At 43.5% G+C, this 18547-nt stretch overlaps 1 protein-coding gene across 1 annotated transcript; it reads left to right on the top strand.

The window, feature by feature from the left end:
• Positions 1-192: 192 nt before the first annotated feature.
• p4hb (prolyl 4-hydroxylase, beta polypeptide) lies at positions 193-17489 on the top strand. Its single transcript, XM_074627776.1, has 11 exons — positions 193-558; positions 2809-3015; positions 4506-4639; positions 5025-5162; positions 8410-8514; positions 8618-8743; positions 9507-9707; positions 9817-9937; positions 10889-11070; positions 11968-12081; positions 15885-17489. The coding sequence occupies exons 1-11, from the start codon at positions 420-422 to the stop codon at positions 15954-15956; spliced, it is 1539 nt and encodes a 512-aa protein (XP_074483877.1). The 5' UTR covers positions 193-419; the 3' UTR covers positions 15957-17489.
• Positions 17490-18547: the final 1058 nt, after the last annotated feature.

The following is an 18547-nucleotide window of genomic DNA, read 5'->3' on the forward strand; positions in this document are numbered from 1 at the left end:
GAGGCATGGAGGCATGGAGTATGGACTAGGGAGCAGGGACTAGGGAACAGGGAGTAGGGAGCAGGGAGCATGGAGCATGGAGTGTGGAGGCAGGCAGCAGATGCAGGGAGCGCCTATCATTCACTTCCAGGTGCCGCGCGCTGCGGTCCAGTCACAATTCAACACGAACTGCTTTCGGCCTGATAAATGCGCATGCGCACTACGGTTGACCCCTCCGGTTTCTGCGTGCGGTGCCACGTTAGTAGCGGTAGACACAAAACAGCAGCTCCTCTCCCAACCTGAGACAACCTGCAACAACCTGAAACAAGGAAACAGAGCAGAACAGTCTCACAGCTGAACCGTCACCCACCGTGTCTGCAGCTCTTTCGTCTCTCTCTCTCTCCTCTCAGTCCAGAAGAAGACTCGACTCGACGGACACTATGCTGAAGTTGCTGCTCGTCTGCTCGCTGGCTTTGGCCAGCAGAGCTGAGATCGCTGAGGAAGAAGATGTCCTGGTGCTGAAGAAAAGTAACTTCGACGAGGCTCTGAAAGCTCACCCGAACCTCCTGGTTGAGTTCTGTGAGTATCCGCAGCTACACAACATGTCTCTCCAGCTACCAGCTAGCGCTATAGCTGTCTCCAGGTAGCCCGGCTAGCTAGCTAGCTGCACTCAGCCTGTGTTCATGTTACTGTTAGTTCATGTTAGCATTCAACTTTAGTTCCGCCGTTAATGGCTCACTGACTGATGTTGGCTTTAATGTAGCATTAACCACCAGCTGTGTCACCGTAGTTCAGACTGAGTAAAACCTGGGTCATTGTTTATCACACTGCGTTTCCTCTGTCACACTAGTTTCCATTAAATGTGACTAACTAGCACAGAGAGGATCCTCACATATCCTCAGAGTGTGACCGGTTTCTGGTATTGATACTAAACGCACTAATCCCTCACTAGTTTTTAGTGCTAACGTTATTCATATTGCAACTTGTGTGTAGCCATATGGTTGCTTTAACTGAGCTATAGTTCCAGAATAGTATAGATGGAGAGCTAGTAGCAGCGCACCATGTTGTATTAGGAGTACTCGGTCAGGGCGTGCACTGTGCACTATCACCGTGCCGCCGGGATCATGCTGTAATAAACTAATAAAGCTGTAATAAATGAGCCATTAAAGAGTAAGGTTGTGTGAATGAGCACAGTGCGGGGCTGTAACGTTTCGATTGGCTGCTGTGGTTTCATACTGTAAGTTTCACTGTTTACGTCTCATTTACTGTCGTTTTCATGCACTTCTTGGCTTCTTTTCCATCATAGTAGGATTAGTTTGCGTGTCACAGCACACACGGGCTTTATGGAGCCACTTCTTCACAGCCCGCAGGCCCATCCCGCTCCACTCTAGTCAGATTGTTGACCTGCTCTCATATGATGGGACAGATCCGTGGACCAGTCAGGGACTGCCGTGGGGAAGACTCTCCAATGAGCTCCGGATGGGAGGGAGGAAGGGTTATTTTTCTTGCCCACGTATTTGTCAGCTGGGCGGGATCTCAGTGGGATGTGGAGCTAGGTTGACGTGTACTTAACAAAAGTTCATCTGTGCGTTAATATTGGCTGGCCTGGTACAAGGAAGTTCTGTTCTTTGTCATGACTTTAAGGTGATGCAATGCAGGTCATTTAATTTGACGTGTCACTTCTGATAAGGTGATTTTCTGTTTGGAGTTTGTGTCAAAAGACGTTTACATGTACAATTGGACACCATGGCTTACAAATGATTTAACATGTAAACCACAGTAGCAATTCAATTATCTCGCTTTTTATGGCAGTTTGCTCCCGTCAATAATCCTCAAAGGAGTTCTTATTTCAAACCTTTAAAAAAAGGTCCCAAACTAACTTCACCAAAAGTTGTCCAGAAACACATCAGTATAGGGCTGCTACTTGGTTATTTTCATCATCAATTAATCTGTTGATCATAGCATAGGCCAATATAAAGTTTAGTTTATAAAATATCAGAAAATAGTATAAAATAATTTTAATTCTTGTTTAAGTTTTGACCAATTTGCTGCTGCAATAAAAAGGTTTTCGCCTGAATTGATTCCTGTTAAATAAGTTGTTGATGTACGATTTATTATTTTAACAATAAATAACAATTCAGTACATTAATATCCATGTATTTATTTGTCACATTTTGTTTTACAAAGTTAGGAAAGCAAGGTTTAAATCAGCTCTGATGTTGTCGTTCACATAAAAGAATGATCCCATTCACTTCCACACAGTGTGGCATACAGCTTATTAATTAAACACTGGTATTGGATTGTCACTCTGTATCGGCTGATACCCAAAGCCCAGGTATCGGTATCTGGACTGAAGGGTCAGATCAGTGCTTCCCTAGAAAATCCTTGCATTGAAGTAGTTTAGCTGAAAAGAGTGACTATTGGTGAACGGGTAATCATTTATCAAAACAGTTGGTAATCACTTTAGTCCATTGACCGATCGATTAATCAACTAATCGTTTCCACCACTGTATTCTGCTCTGTATAAGCAGGACAGTGGTCGAGAGCTAAGACAGTCATCAAGTTATTTATGTTTTTGTGTGAGTGATCATCAGAAAAGTCGTTCAGTTTGATGATCATTAATGATTGCTTATTTGTGTTCCATAGTTGCCATATTGCATTTTTTAATAAACCTGTTGTGTTCCAACAATATCATGAGATAAGAACTTAATTCATCCCTAAGGATGTATTTTATGCCAAAAATGATCTACCCTCTAGCTCAGGTTTTCTTATCATCAACAATGTAAATGTATATGTGCCCTACTGAATGTCCTATTTACACTCCTGCAGATGCCCCATGGTGTGGTCACTGCAAGGCCCTGGTTCCAGAGTACGCCAAGGCCGCTGGCATGCTGAAGGCTGAGGGTTCAGATGTCCGCCTGGGTAAGGTGGACGCCACAGAGGAGACCGAACTGGCCCAAGACTTCGGTGTCCGAGGGTACCCCACCATCAAGTTCTTTAAGGGCGGAGAGAAGGAGTCACCCAAAGAGTATTCTGGTGAGTATTATTGGGATGTCTTTATTCATCTGTTGATGTGTTTTCTATACTCATGTTGGATTAAGATTTGGTGTTTATAATGTTCTTTTTCTCTCAAACTGCATCATATTACCTGTATTTGAATTTAGTCATACGCCTATTTAAAAAAAAATATATATATATATATATTTTTCTCCCACCGTGCAACTTAGTTTTCCCTACTCATTGCACCTTAATGAATGGGAGATTCTTTTCACAAAGTGATGTAATCTTGAGTAACTCCTGCCATAGGAAAGTGACTGAATATTATTTCATAATATAATCTCCTGAAGGCTTCATAGATAGCATAAAGACTCCTTTCTGACAACTAAAGGCAAGCCCTATTGACTTTCTTTATCCTGGTAATATGATCTGCGCAGCAGTAAACTGTAAGCCAGCCAATCGGCTTTGAGCAACAGGACTGAGACAAAATGTGGGTTGGGTCTTCCCTGCACGTTCCTCTCATGCTGACTCTGAGCCAGTAGAGAGATGTGCAGTTCTTCACGTTGCCTCTTCTCTGCTGGCCTGGGCCAGGCTCGGTTTACAAAGGAGGGGGGAGAGTAGGTTGGGAAGTCTTGTGGAAATGACGATCACATAACCTCACAGCACCGCTCCAACACTACATGATGCATGACTTCATCAACATGCTTCTCTGTGAAATTGCTGCTATGTTGCATCAACGGTTCAGTCTGACAGGCAGGTCTAGATTAAGTCCAGTTTAATTGCAACAGTCTTACTCCAAAGAAAGGTACACATGTTTTTGCAGCCTCACAAAGTTGGCATAATGATTTTTACTTTTTTTATAATTCACTGATTGTGCTTGGATTTGGAAGTGAAAACAAATGAGCAGTGTTGTGCGTTGCCATTTGAAGTTGTAAGAGCTGTTAGCCAGCTGAGGTTTCAGAGATGGAGAAGTGGTCTGTTTTGCTGTTGACCTATTTTCACCTAAACTTTCACACCATAAAATGTGGGAAGCGTGTGTCTGTGCCTGCGTATATTCAGTTTAACCTGAGTAGAGACAGTGGAAATTCACTTAAACATCCACACCCCTGAGGCTCTGAAGTATTTAAGTTGAGGTCAGGTATGTCCCGACCTTATGGTGGCATTGAGGGTCAAAACACAACAACATTTCAGAAAACGCGACGACATTTCAGGAAAGGCGCCGACATTTCAGGAAATGAGATTTGTGAAATGTCATGATTTTTTGTGAAATGCTGTGGTGTTTTGTGAAATGTCGCGGTGTTTCGTGAAATGTCGTAGTGTTTCGTGAAATGTCGTGGTGTTTTGACCCTCAGGGCCACCGTACGATCTATCTCTTTGGTCTGCTCAACTACTGAGAAAGATGTTCTCTCCTTCCTTGATATGCATGAAGCTGATCACAGTGTGCATATTTATTTCAGTCGTTAATGATCAGTCCCGTGATGTCTGCACATACAGAAGTGCTTGAGTTATTGTGTTCTGTTGTGTTGCAGCTGGCAGGCAGGCAGATGACATCGTCGGCTGGCTAAAGAAGCGCACGGGCCCGGCCGTCGCCACCCTGGCCGGAGTCACCGAGGCGGAGTCTCTGATCGCTGACAACGAGGTGGCAGTCATCGGATTCTTTAAGGTATGATTCTGATCTCTCAAGGTCTGAATATAACAAGTTCAGATTTAAATAAGAGGCATTTTAGTGATAAAGCTCCTTCCTTTTGATTATACTGTATACACACTTTTTAGTGTCCCATATGCGTACAGTATGATATCTCAAAATGCATTACTCAGTTTATTGTTTCAACATCAAGCAATGATAATCTCAAAGGCACAATTAATACATTTTAGGCTATTCAATATCTTCATTATTTAAATATAATTTTCCTGGCATAGTCTTTGTTATTTTGCTTTGTTGCTTTCAAGAAAAATACTGCAGTTTAAATGTTTACAAGAAAGTTTTAATCATTAGGGATAACTTGCACAGTGCTTTAAACCAATTTTTTTTTTTTATGCGTCTGTAGGACGCTAACTCTGATGGTGCCAAGGCCTTCGAAAAAGCAGCTGAAGCCACAGATGACGTTCCTTACGCTTTGACCGCCGACGATGCTGTTTATTCCAAGTTTGAGGTGTCCAAGGACAGCGTTGTCCTCTTCAAGAAGGTGCCTTCAAGTTCTTAAGTTTATTTCTTCACCGTTCCATTTAATTAATTTAAATGTAATTGGTTGGTGACGCATAGGGTGCATAATGCACACAAATATGACATCGATGTGTATTCAAACATATGGACAAACTATGGTTATAGGATGTCTCATAAGATGCAGATATCCTAATTGGTTAACTCGTGACTATTTTAAGTGTTTACTCACTGCCCTGGTTGTAGTCATATTATGTTGTAACTAGGTTATTAGTGGCCTTGCATAACCTTGTGAAACACACTCTCACATGTGTAAGCGTTTACAGACAAGCTGCTGAAGACACCCCAGTGTTTATGATCTACACTCTGGTAATGCGATGCTGTCGACCACACAGTATCCACTCTCCGTTGCTAATCTCGGCTCGTCTGAGGTGCATCCAACGTTTTAGACGTGCGTCTGCCTTCGGGCCCGTTGCTCGACCTCAGCATGTTGAGGTAATGGTGATGAATGGTGACGAGCTGTATTAGGGGATGGTGCGTCTTTCAGCTAGCCCCATTGGCTATGAACAGAGGATGAACGACTGGCAGCTGGGTGCTCCCTGTCTAGCCCAAATAGGCTAGCTTTCCTTCTTCCCATGTTGTAGCTCATTGAAACTTACACAAGATGTTTTTTTTTCTTGTTTTTTTTTTCAAACCGAGGTAAAGCTTGTCTTGTATCCCAGTTATTGACTACAACTATTCCTTGCAGAATAGGTTAGAAAATCATTTAGCTTACTTCAGCACAACAGTATCTCAGTCGGCATGTCGATTTGTCAAATTGGGTCAAGGTCCAGTATGTCCGTCTATAAAAACTAAGCAAATAATAACCAACCGCTGTTAACCAATTATTAACCGTTAATTGACAAGATTAGTGCGTTGCATGCAGCGGCACTATTTTTAGTGCTTAACAAGCCACCCAGCTGAAATGAAAAGCCGATGCACAAACAGGTTAAATCCATCAATTATCACTAGCTGCAGTGTATGAGCACAACAGACAACTGAGTCCCCAGTTCACCCGTCAGGAGAGTCACTGTAGCAGCCATGACGCTGCGTGTGTCGTCCCAGTAAGACTCCACCGCATCATTTTAGTTTAGCTGCAGGGTTGTCAGCTGTGTGTCTGGCCGGCGTAACAATAGCGAGTGTCCGACAGACCGTGTGTGTTGCAGCGGTGAGTGTGGGGTTGTCGGTGGCGTTATAACTGTGAATGTAGCTGTAGCCGTGTGTGTACAGTTTATTTGTCGGTGAATAAATGCTACAACTCCTCCAAGCCAACTTCCTGTATCCTGTAACACCGGCTCAGACTCACTTAAGGTAGGCTGTTAAGGTGGACCAGCTTTTCTCCTTAAGTGACACGCCACTCCTTTGCGTTTTGCTCAGCTTTTTAGCTGTTTTTTTAATATATCTTTTAACCGTTTAACCGATAGCATTAATAGGTCAAAATTCTTAATGTGGGTTAACAGTTAAACGATTAATAATTAACATCCCTAGTCGACCGATGTGGGTTTTTCAATGGCCAATGCCGATATTTAGAGAGCAGGGTGTCCGATTGCTAATATACAATGCTGATATCATGTATTTTCTTTTTCTTTTCTTTTTTTGCATTTGACAAAATACAACAATTAAAAAAATGTAACACACACGCGCACACCCCTGTAGTTTCAGTTGGGAGATCAATTGTTCTAGCGGTGGAGCATCTTAAAACTCACTTCACTGAAATTCGACAGAAACAAAATAAAACTAACCAAAACCGTCTTGGTTAGTGAACCAGTGAATTCTCACGATTCTTGATACCCAATTCGATACTACGGTTAAAAAAAAAAAAAAAAAAAAGTCAAATGATGAGACTTTATTCCTCAGGTATACCTCAATCACTGTAGGAAAACAGCAGAGGCTGCACACACACACACACACACACACACACTCACACTCTCACACTCTCTCTCTCTCTCTCTCTCTCTCTCTCTCTCTCTCTCCGCCAGCTGTCTCAAACAAAAATAATGGTAACATGTCGGCTATATCAGGATAAAGATAACAAGTAGTTGTTAACATGAATTGAAACTCACTCACCGTAAAAAGTACGGGTCTGTATTTGCATAATGTCCAGCGCAACACGTTCGGCTCACGAAACTCAGGCCAAGCTGTCAAACTAGGCGATTTAGATCTAAAATGAAACTAGATTCAGCTGTGGCATCTTGCCAATTTCTCACTTAAAATGTTTTTTCAAGTAGATTTTGGTGGATTGTTTAGACGGAATAACAGAAGGTTTACGAACAGACCGCCATGTTGTTTCCCGCTTGAAACGGCGAGCAGAAAACCAGGGACCAATCAGGTGCATTCCACGATAGGATATGTCACCGCTTGAACGACCAGTCGAGTGGAGCAGTGCGTCTCCTAGTGTCCTCGCCAGACCTGGTGGACATGTACCGTTGGATTTAACATTATACATATGACCACTGACTATTTGTGGAACAATTTAGCCACAGATTCACAGATCATACACGGTCCAGACATATACTTGGTTTTGACCGAGTCTTGTTCCAATTGTTTCACACAGATTGATTTTATATATGGTGTATACAGTTATATTTAACAGTCATGGCTTATCACTTTTTGTTCTGGTTCCTCGTGATGGGCATCATAGTTTGTGACATGTTGTAGTTTTTCGGTAGTTCAGTAATGAAGTAATGATTTCATGCAGCTCCAGCTGCTTCAACAAGAAACAACAAACTCTAAGTATCTCGCGCTATGGATGATCTCCTTTCATTTTGGCACATGAACCAAGGCTCAGTCCTCTCACCGTCATTGTCTGGCTTCCGATCCATGTTGGTAACTTTACCCTGATACAAACACTGTTGACTTGCCGGCTTGTTGCCTACAGTTAGGCAAACCCTCCCCAAGCAGGGGTCAGTCTCAATAAACAGCTGGGGTCTTTCACTTTATTGCAACAGGGTAGGAGGTTTAAGTTTCATAGCCTTGGTCAGTGCCCGTAAGGCTGGCAGCACTCCAACCGGCCTAATGTCCTTTTTCCTATTGTTTGCCAGTAAGGGTTGCTTGGCACAGCTGTACCACTGCTATTCTTAACACTTAATACAGGCCCATTGGGGCTTTCGTCAGCTGGGGGTTTCCAGGGGATTTTAAAGTGGTTTGTCTGGTAAATCTATGTTTGGTGTTCACAGGCAGACTACGTGGGCGGATGATATTTGTATCTAAATGTTTCCATGTTTCCTTTACAGTTTGACGAAGGGCGCAATACCTTCGATGGAGAGCTGACCAAAGAAAACCTCCTGGCTTTCGTCAAGGCCAACCAGCTGCCTCTGGTCATCGAGTTCACAGAGCAGGTAAGGACCGGGGCTTTTCCCCACTCCCCACTGCCTTCCACAAAAATAAGAAATCCAAGTGTTATCCTCACATGTCAAACTTGTATATTTCTGTTTTCTGCAGACCGCCCCTAAAATCTTCGGTGGAGAAATCAAGTCCCACATCCTCATGTTTCTGCCCAAAACTGCATCAGACTTCCAGGACAAAATGGACGAGTTTAAGAAAGCTGCAGAGGGATTCAAGGGTCGGGTAGGTGAACGCACTTGCCTTGTCTTTAAAGCTGTAGTCGAGTTATTTTTTTATAAAACGGTCACTATATCCTGACAGTAGTGCATGAGACGCAAAAAAAAACCCACTGTCTGCAGTTTCTAGACAGCTTTCAATCACTGCTCGCAAACTGATCAAACTAGGCAGCGCTGATCCAATATGAATCAGAATTCTGTTACTGTAATACCTATTTCTCACCTCAAATGTTTTCGGAAAAAGATTTAATGTACTGTTTAGCAGTAAAATCTGAAAGTTTGTGACCCGGCAGCCATGTTTAAAACAATCAAGCCAAAACCATGTGCCGCCCACCGGCCGGAGCAAACTCCCAAATGATCAGCGCTTCCTAGTTTGACAGTTTGGTCGCAGTTCATGAGTTTCGCGAGCAGTGATTGATAGCTGCCTTTCAGCACTGTGAGATCTTGCAAATGTCATTAGGAGCACTATGAGGACACAGAGGAACATGATTTTATTTTTCAGTGATATCTGTCTCACGCACTACTGTCAGGATAGAGTGAAAGACTTTCTTCTTCTTTTTTAAACTTTTTTTTTTATCTTATTGCTCAAAGTTACCGGCTTCAGCTTTAACTTGTGTTCTAGCTCTAACCAATGTGAGTAATGTATACAGAATGCTCATCAGACATCTTTTAAATGTAAAACTTTGCTCAGACAGGATATTTTGAATGACTTGTGAAGACAGAATTCAATTTCGTTCTAAATTTAGTTTTCTTCTGTCTCCTCCGTCCAGATCCTGTTCATTTTCATCGACAGCGACGTGGAAGACAACCAGCGCATCCTGGAGTTCTTCGGCCTGAAGAAAGAGGAGTGCCCTGCCATCCGCCTCATCACCCTGGAGGACGAGATGACCAAGTACAAGCCCGAGAACGAGGCCATCACAGCAGAGAGCATCATCGGTTTCTGCAAACTCTTCACGGAGGGCAAACTCAAGGTGAGCGAGAGAGAGAGAGAGAGAGAGAGAGAGAGGAGCGGTTAGTTATGGCAGCACATGGATGTTATGGATGTACGTGATTAATGTTGAGTTAATTCTTCTCTCACAGCCCCACCTCATGAGTCAGGACATCCCTGAAGACGGGGAAAAAACCCCAGTGCAAGTTTTGGTTGGCAAGAACTTCGAGGAGATCGCCTTCAATCCCTCTTTGAACGTCTTTGTGGAATTCTGTAAGAGCCTCTATTTTAACAGCATTGAAATATATTTATGAATAATCTTCTTGAGGTGGTAAAGGGGTTCACCTGTTTTTTAAAGGGGCACATTGCAGTCAAAGCTCAGTTGCTCATAGGTGAGAGATTTGGCAAAGCCTCTAGCTTCAGTGACTGAAACTTGAATCTTGCCCTTCCTTACTTTGCCTTGTGCTAAGCCCTCTTCCAAATACCAAGCGTTGATGCTAGGGGCTCACTCGCCCTCTCAGCCCACTCTCTGCGAATTAATTTGTTACCAGACACTCAAGTTGAAAAGATGCGGTTAAATATAGCTGCTGGATTATTTTTTACAGCGATCCACATCCAAATTTGCACTATTTTTGGAGGAATTTTCCGTCACTGGCTGGTTGGCCCGTGGTAGGCCCGTATTCACTGACAGGAGAGGAGGGGGTTGGGAGTTCCTAGCCAGTTAAAGGGGAGCAGGGAGCAGGAAGCTGAGGCTGCATGGCACATATTGTGTGCGTGTGTTTACCTGCTTCAAGCTATGCATTGCAGCAGGATGTACAGACCTGTCTGAAATCAAACATCCAGACACCCTATTGACCAGAGCTTAATTTAAAGCTATGGTAGGTTATATTAGAGATACCAGCAAGAATAAGCTAGATTTTGAAAGCATCATATGAAAAACTGAGCCCAGTGTTGCCAACTCTTTTCCAATGAAAGTAGCTAGCAGCACTAGCTCCAAAAGTCCCTAAATCTAGAGAGAAAGTCACCCGTCCCTTCAGGCCTCCCTCCAAAGATCAATATGAACGAGGGCTGTCAAAGTTAACGCGTTCACGCAAATTTGTTTTAACAACGCCAATTTTTTTCAAATGTGTTCACTGGTCAATATGTAAATGAGCTAAGGCCAGTACTGTATATTTTGTCTGATACTGTTTAACACTAGACTACTTTTTTTGAATGGTATTCCAGATGCACCTTGGTGTGGACACTGCAAACAGCTGACTCCCATCTGGGAGAAGCTGGGAGAGAAATACAAGGACAGCGCTGACATCATCGTGGCTAAGATGGACTCCACAGCCAATGAGATCGAGTCAGTCAAAGTCCACAGCTTCCCCACTCTCAAGTTCTTCCCTGCAGGAGACGAGCGCAAGGCGAGTGTTCCTAACTACAATGTTTTCTTTTCATTTGATCCATAAGCGGAGAGAGAGGTGAAATATTGAATCGGCATCATCTCTCTTCTCTTCAGGTTAAGCCTCTCCATTTGTGTTAACTGATCTATAATCCTTCTCCTATCTCCTTTCCACCCGTAATGAAGGGCTTTGTCCTCTTAATTCATTACATGCCTTTGCAGTTGTGAGTTAAAATCATTCCCAAGTATCATTAGTGGCTCTTGATTTAGCTGCGTTAACCATGTGCAGCAACCTGAGCTCGCCTACCTCGTGAGTTTCTTCGCCATTATGTTGGTGTTTTGGTTCTTATAGATTCCTGCTCGATGACTTCACTCACATTGAGACTCTCCGCTGAGCCCGCACCTGCCTCTCTCCATAACACTCCTTTATTTTCCAGGCATTCACGTGCCAGCCGTCAGTTTAGTGATCTTAAATGGGTGGTATAGACTGGGGCCACCCCATAGTAAGTCTAAGGATTAGCCCATGACCCTACTTAGCTGAAGCATGCAGAAGAACCAGGAGAAGGCTAAGAAAGGATGGAGCTGCGGTGGCAGCCATGAGGTGCTATGTAGCAGGTCATTAAATGGCTAAAAACGAAAATTGCAGATGTCCTTTGATTGTCCTTTTCATGTACAACCTTATTATAGGATTTATCGCACCGGCGTGTCGCTGTGCCACTGCTCATAGATCACCCCCAGACAACTTATTAGCACCATTTGAAGACAGAGTGCCAAAGTTTATCTGCTGCTTTTAAATGGTCCAGTCGGGTGTTAAAGGCTCAGTGATATTTTTTGTTTTTGCAATTAAATGCATCCAGTCATGTTTGCATTTTCTAGACTTTTTTTGGGGTGTTTATCATAAATGACGTCTGATCAACAGGTGATTGATTACAATGGGGAGAGAACACTGGATGGCTTCACCAAGTTCCTGGAGAGCGGCGGTAAGGAGGGCGGCGCCCCCGCAGGAGACGACGACGACGATCTGGACGCAGAGGTAAGATCATCTCAACACATTTTGTAGGAAGCGGTGCCTTCACAGCACAGCTGTAGCCTTTTAAGAAGAAGCTGTCTGAGCTTCAATGAGTGTAGCTAGTTCAGGTCATCTTGATGTCTTGGCTCCTCTTGTATTTTCCTTTTGAGACCACATAAAAGAAGCTGTATTCTCTCACAAAAATCTAACTTTGTATGCAGTGCTCAGTTGGACTGTGTAATGACTGTTGGAGTTGTTCCGATACCAGTATCGTAAAAATACCTCCGATGCAGCCTAAAATGCTGGATCGGGGAATCAGCGGGTACACGAGTCTATGCACCGATTCATGTTATCATATCATTTATAAGCTCATTTACGCTACACAGGAACAACAATAGCACGTACCACTCGCTGCCCGATCCGTACATCCTGCCGGATTTGGTACTGCGCATGTGCAACTCTCAACAGAGGTGAGAAAGAAGTGAGATGGCTCACTTGTTAGAAACTTCCAGCTTAAGTTCTGGAAGAAACGATCGCTGCATCCCAAATCGATGATAGAAGTAGCGGACAAGTGAGCTGTCTCACTTCTTTCTCATCTCTGTTGAGAGCTGCTCATGCGCAGCACCAATCAAGCTAGCCAGAGAGTGTAACAGAAGCAAAACTTCAGCAACTTGGCAATATTTTACACTCAAAAATCTGTCACACTAGATAATGAAAGAAAGCTCTATGGCATTCATTCTCTGTATGTATTTGTTCATGTTTTAAAGGGTTTAACCTGAGCCAGGCCTTACAACAAAGATAGCAATCATATCACATCCATAACGGGTTAGGAGTATACAGTTAAAAAAATATATATATATTTTTGCTTTTAACGCTCCGATGTTGGCTCGGTACTTAGAATTCAGGTATAAGTTCAGGTATTAGAATTTTATCAGGAAGGACAAAAATGGTACTGGAACATGTGGACAAATATGTATGTATGTATACTCCCTATGGCTTTGTTTAGTTGTTTACTTTGTGTACTGATACCTAACACCAGTGGAGACATATTCATATTGAGGAGGTAGCCATAAATGAGGGAAACTGGAGATGACAGTGACTAAAACAAGAACAACAGCTGCTGCACTTAAAGAGTAATTGCAGTGTGAGGATTTAGAGGCTGATTGTTCTCATCCTCTTCTAGAGTTGTTTCTTGAATTCAGTGTTTAGGGACCAGTTTTATTACTCAAACTGGTGACTTATTTACTTTGTGTACAATAATCAGGGTTCCTACACATATTCCATTTCAAAAATTCCCTACTTTTCCAGACTCAAATTTCCAGACTCTAGATTTTTCAGACCATATTTGACGTCCTAGAATGAATAGCTAGATGTTTATTGTGTACATAAATGGTTTTAAAATCCAACTGCTAACATGTATGTTACATCCTGCCAGCCATTGCAGAAGCGGCTGATTTGACTATGACTACTTCTATTGTTGCAAACTGTGCCATGTAGCCTACTCACTGACTCTATATAGGAAGCCAATAGACCTTTTGAAGGCTAGACTGACCAGCTGAAATTCTCATTGTTCATCATTGGGTGTGTTGGCTGGTTCATTACTTGTCGTGGTCAGTCTTGGTCTCTCGTTGGGTTGGGCCAAAACATTGTGACAAGTCTACGGTGCTTTTTCCCCTGGCATATGGCTAACAATTGCCGCCTTACCCGTGTTTGAGATCTCAGACGATTTTACACAAAGTTTGCATCTAGCTTTCTTTTCCAGCCAACCAGGCTTTATAGTCAACCGTCAAGCCAGCCCTCAGAAAACTTGCATTAACCCATTGTGGCAGTTCAGTCCACAGCACCTTCCTGTGTGCTACAACTCCGCTGCATCCAGCCTTACATAAGGGGGTATCCTCCTTCCTAGCAGCTTTCCACTCCACTATTGCCACTACGCCTCCTTCTCAGAAGTCTAATTGCAGCCCAGCTGAATGCTATGCGCTAATGCCTTCTGCAGCTGTCCCAGCTTTTTACTGGGCTGTGCCTGGAGATCTGATAAAAGCGGCACATGTAGCACTGTGGTCAACATTAGGGTTAGCCTTCCTGTATCTGACTTATCTCCTCACCTGCCTGTCCTCAAGACTAGACATGAAGGAATGGCCGCGCAAAACGGAAGTCGGCATCTATATGCCGAGCTGTGGCTGTGACGGTGTTGATTACACGTTCTGCTGAGTGATGACTGATTTGATTTGTTGGGACCTCACGATGGCCCCATGCTGCCATTAACAACAGTGTAATGCAGCCAGTATTGTAGCCTAAGAGAGTTTGTCTGAGAATGCTGGTGGAGGTTTACATTTTCTTAATTAAACATCTTGTACAGCCTGCAGGTCTAGTTTAGTGTGCATTAGGAAATTCACAACTGCTGCATTTTAGTATCATCATCGACTACTAAAATTAGTTGATTAATTGCAAGATATATATGTATATAAATTATGTACCGGGAATATTTTCCGGGAACCTTTTACCCCCGAAAAAGGCCCTGGTCGCGGGGTAGTACTTTCTGAAAGTACCGCAACTTTGGAGGTGAGGTTTGCAGGGATGACCGTAACTGATTGGTGAAACACACACGCACCACCGCTGCTTCAATGTCTTTAACTTGTGTACTGCTTCATTCATAAAGGAAATGCTCTATTGTCGATTTTGGACGAGGGGAGAACATGATTCTTTGTTTGATATCCTTAAAAGTAAAGTTAGGCCTTGCTGTCGGCTTCCTGACTCGTTAAAAAAAAGGAGCAGAGAAAAAGAGATTGTGCGAGAGGGCAAGTGGAGACGTTAGAAGAGGGAGACGGGGCGGTGCTGTGAATTATTTTCTGATTGTTTCACAGCAGTTACGTTCTAAAGCACAAATAAATAATCCTCAAACACTCGACAGATGATTTACTGTGGAGACAGACGCTCTTAGTTTCATTCTCCTCGTCTGCATTTCATTCAACGTCGCTGATTGGGGAAACACACACTCCTTCAAATGTACCGCTTTGTTCATACAACAAGGAAGTACTCTAGTTGATTTAGGACCATTACAAAATGAGGGGAGAGCATTTCTCTTTGTTTGATCACATTAAAAGTAAAGTTGGGCTCTGCTGTCGGCTTCCTGACTCATTTTAAAAAAGAGAGAGATCGGGCGAGCGGTAGAAGAGAGACGTAGCGTAGCGATGCTGTGAATGAGCAAAAGAAATGTTGTTTTCTGATTGTTTCAGTGTTCAATCAACAATCTAAAGCACAAGTAAATCCTCCTCTGCATTTCATTCATTACATCCAACGTGCAGCAGTAAATCTATGCAGCAGTGAATATGGTCACAGTGAGTGTTTTTTAGTTGAAACAGGCGACATACTGAGCTGCAGGCTGCAGAGTGTGTTTACCGCTGTGACCACCAGCTGCCGTCGTCTCATGTCATGTTGCTTTTTCATACGTCAGCGGACTAATTAGCCTGATCTTCTCAGGTCTTTAGACCGCAGTGGAAACGCAGACAACAGTGGGCTGAGGGAACCTTTTAGTTCCTTAAAAAGTAGTTCTAGGGACTAAAAAGTCCCAGGAACTTTTAGTGGAAACCCGGCTTTTGACTGAGCAGGAGATACTGTTTGCCTGTAGTGACTGCTTTCTTGCAGGGAGAGCGGGAGGCATTGCCACTGTTTTAATACAGCAGACCACAGATGAACTACTGTGGTTTTGATAGTCAACTATTCTGTGAAACCCCTAATGTGCATTCACTATGAAGTAGACCTGCATGCTTGTCAGATTTTGAGAGATTCTGTCTTAATCAACGACACTCTCCTCCTCTGCTCTCCAGGATATGGATGAGGTGGATGAAGGACAGGAAGGGGACTCTGACGGTGAGGACGATGGACACGACGAGTTGTAAGAGCTGGCGGAGGAGAGAAAGAGAGAGGAGACGAGTCCTGCCCCAACCCTTCCAACCAGTCACCATCACCACCTTCACTTCCCCGCGGACCTTCCCTGTCCTGTGAACATTAATACTTCCCCTTTAACTGCCTCTCAGTCAGTCAGTCAGTCAGTCAGCCAGCCTGCTGGCCCGCCCGCCAGTTAGTCAGTCAGTCCATCAGTGGCGTGGCAGGGCCTTTTTGCCAGCCACATCTCCAACCTCACAACTTTTGGCCAGACTCGTCTTGTCCCACCCGGGGGGGGACTCTGTGGAACAGCGCACCACCTCTATGGGAGACCTCAATGCCTTCTCTACAAAGCTCCACATCAGCTGTTTGCCTTGTATATTTTAAACCAAATGTAAAAATGGCATTGAAATCCAGTTTTCAAAATGTTCGTTTTTTTGTTTTTCCTGTTGAATTTGCTCCCCTCCTGTGGGTATGAGCTTAATGAGTGTTGTAACCTGTATTCATTAGGTAAGGGGGGGCTGCCAATGTTCTTTTCCCTCTGATGGAAATCCAGAGGACCAGAGTTGTGTGGTGGTTTTGTAAGGACTGATCTCTCAGGGGACAAGGGGCCATCCTATAGATGTGTTTATTTTGCAAAGTCTTCACTAAAATAAACCCCACAGAGCTTGTCCAGTGTAGCACAAAGGACCCACCCCATCTGTAGCTGAGACCAACTGTTTTCTTGTGGGGGGGGGGGGAAGTCTACTTGTTTTCATTTTTCATTCCCAGATAATTTCTCGGTTCAGTCTCCTCATTTTAGCGCGGCTACTGACTATTTTCTAAAAGGAACAACGGTTAACTTTTCAGGGGGGGGAAATCCTATTTTATTTAATTGCTTTCACTATGAGGTTTTTTTTTGTTTTTGTTTTTTAATTTAGGACTTGTCATTTTTAATGATGTACCATCGTGCCCAGCTGTAGCCAGCTGGCCCTGTTGGGGCAGAGTTGGCCCTCGGACACACTCTCAGACCTGGGATGGTTTTTTGGAGCCAGTTCTGATAGGTCGCACTGCATTCATGCCTAGTCAGAGATTCACTGTGGTTACTAAAGAAGACAGATTGGTACAGTCTACTGGTCAGGTTGGTCTGAGAGAAGTGTCTGTTATATCTGAAGTGGGAGGGAACAATTGCACAGCCCCACCCCTCACCCGTACTGTACCCCCTGCATCCCTTTTGGCTCTACCCAACACCCTCGTTGCCACAGCAGTGTGTGCGTGTGCGTGTGCGTGTGCGTGTGCGTGTGTGTGAGAGAGAGAGGGGAAATGCACGGTGTATAAATTGTGCGAGTTGAATGGCTAGTTCATATTTTCTGGTCGTCCATGAACAGGAGAATGAATGTACTGTGTGTGTGAGTGTTGTTTGGCAGGGAGGGGAGGCTTGAGTAGAGCAAGGTGATGGGTTTAACAGCTACAGTGGTGGGGGAAACTTAACAAAGCATTCCATCATATCCAAATTGATGTGGAAAACATGAAAATGGTGGCCAATAAACAAAAAAATTGGAAAAAAATACATTTGTCTTCATTTCTTTTAGTTTTTTCCAGATATACAACTGAATAGAGTGCTACAGGGATGAGCACTAAAACACAGAAATGAGTTAGCATTTTAGCACTTCAGTTCCCTCGTCTGGAAGTCAACGGGTTTATTGAATGGGTTTTTAGTTCCATGCCTGAGATCAGGTCTGTGGTTAACACAAGCTGAAGAGATTTTAACATTTTGTTCTACGAAATAAAATACGTCAGAAGATATCCCACTCGTGAATTTTGAAGCCTTGATTGTGTCTTAAAAAAGGCGGTTGCTAACAAGTGGCTAAAGGTAACTACTAAACATCAAAACGCCGACTCGTCCTCCTTTACATCCTCGTTGTGTATACTCACGCTCATGTGACTGGTGTCGTTGGTTTATAGCCTAACGTTAGCTTTTTACTTCTGGCGATTGCATTTACACTTCAAAAATCATAAAAGTGGTGTTAATTTGTGGAGATTATCTTGCTGAACAAAACATGTAAGTATCATAAACGTGTGTTTGCCACAGAGCTTATCTTCTGCAATAATCCAAAACCAAATGGAAATATCCTGTTGGCTTTTTGTTGAGGGAACCAGGACGATGCTAACTTCCTGGTTGGCCTACAAAAATACATCATCCCTGGAGCACTCTATTATTCCACACATGAAGCTTGGAAGGGAAATTGTCATTACACTCCATTGCTATTTAGATTTGATAAGGACGGACAGTTAGACAACTGCTGTGTGTGCTGTAATGGTGAATCCATGCAGCACTAGTTGGAGACGACTATAACGTCTAAATATCGAAACCATTCTGAACTGATGAGCTGCAGGGTTAGAACTGACGCTCCTTCATTTTTTTAGTGTATAACATAACAAAGTCCAAATGCCCCTTCATTTGAATGACAATGTGGGGGCATGTTCGATGTGGTTTGGTATTGAGTTTCACTGAGAGGCCTCAGCAGACCAGAGGCATCGGTAGAGGGCGTGATGGTGGAGGAGGTCGGGGGAGCCGGTTTTCGAGGGCCTTGTGGTTAATAGCTTTACTTGGTGTTAAGCGCTA

The sequence above is a fragment of the Sebastes fasciatus genome, chromosome 3 (assembly GCF_043250625.1).
Source record: "Sebastes fasciatus isolate fSebFas1 chromosome 3, fSebFas1.pri, whole genome shotgun sequence".
NCBI classification, from domain to species: domain Eukaryota; kingdom Metazoa; phylum Chordata; class Actinopteri; order Perciformes; family Sebastidae; genus Sebastes; species Sebastes fasciatus.

Coding starts and splice junctions, on each gene's coding strand:
- p4hb (XM_074627776.1), top strand. CDS start 420: ATGCTGAAGTTGCTGCTCGTCTGCTCGCTGGCTTTGGCCAGCAGAGCT. Junction 559..2,808: donor GAACCTCCTGGTTGAGTTCT/GTGAGTATCCGC, acceptor ACACTCCTGCAG/ATGCCCCATGGTGTGGTCAC. Junction 8,515..8,617: donor TCATCGAGTTCACAGAGCAG/GTAAGGACCGGG, acceptor TGTTTTCTGCAG/ACCGCCCCTAAAATCTTCGG.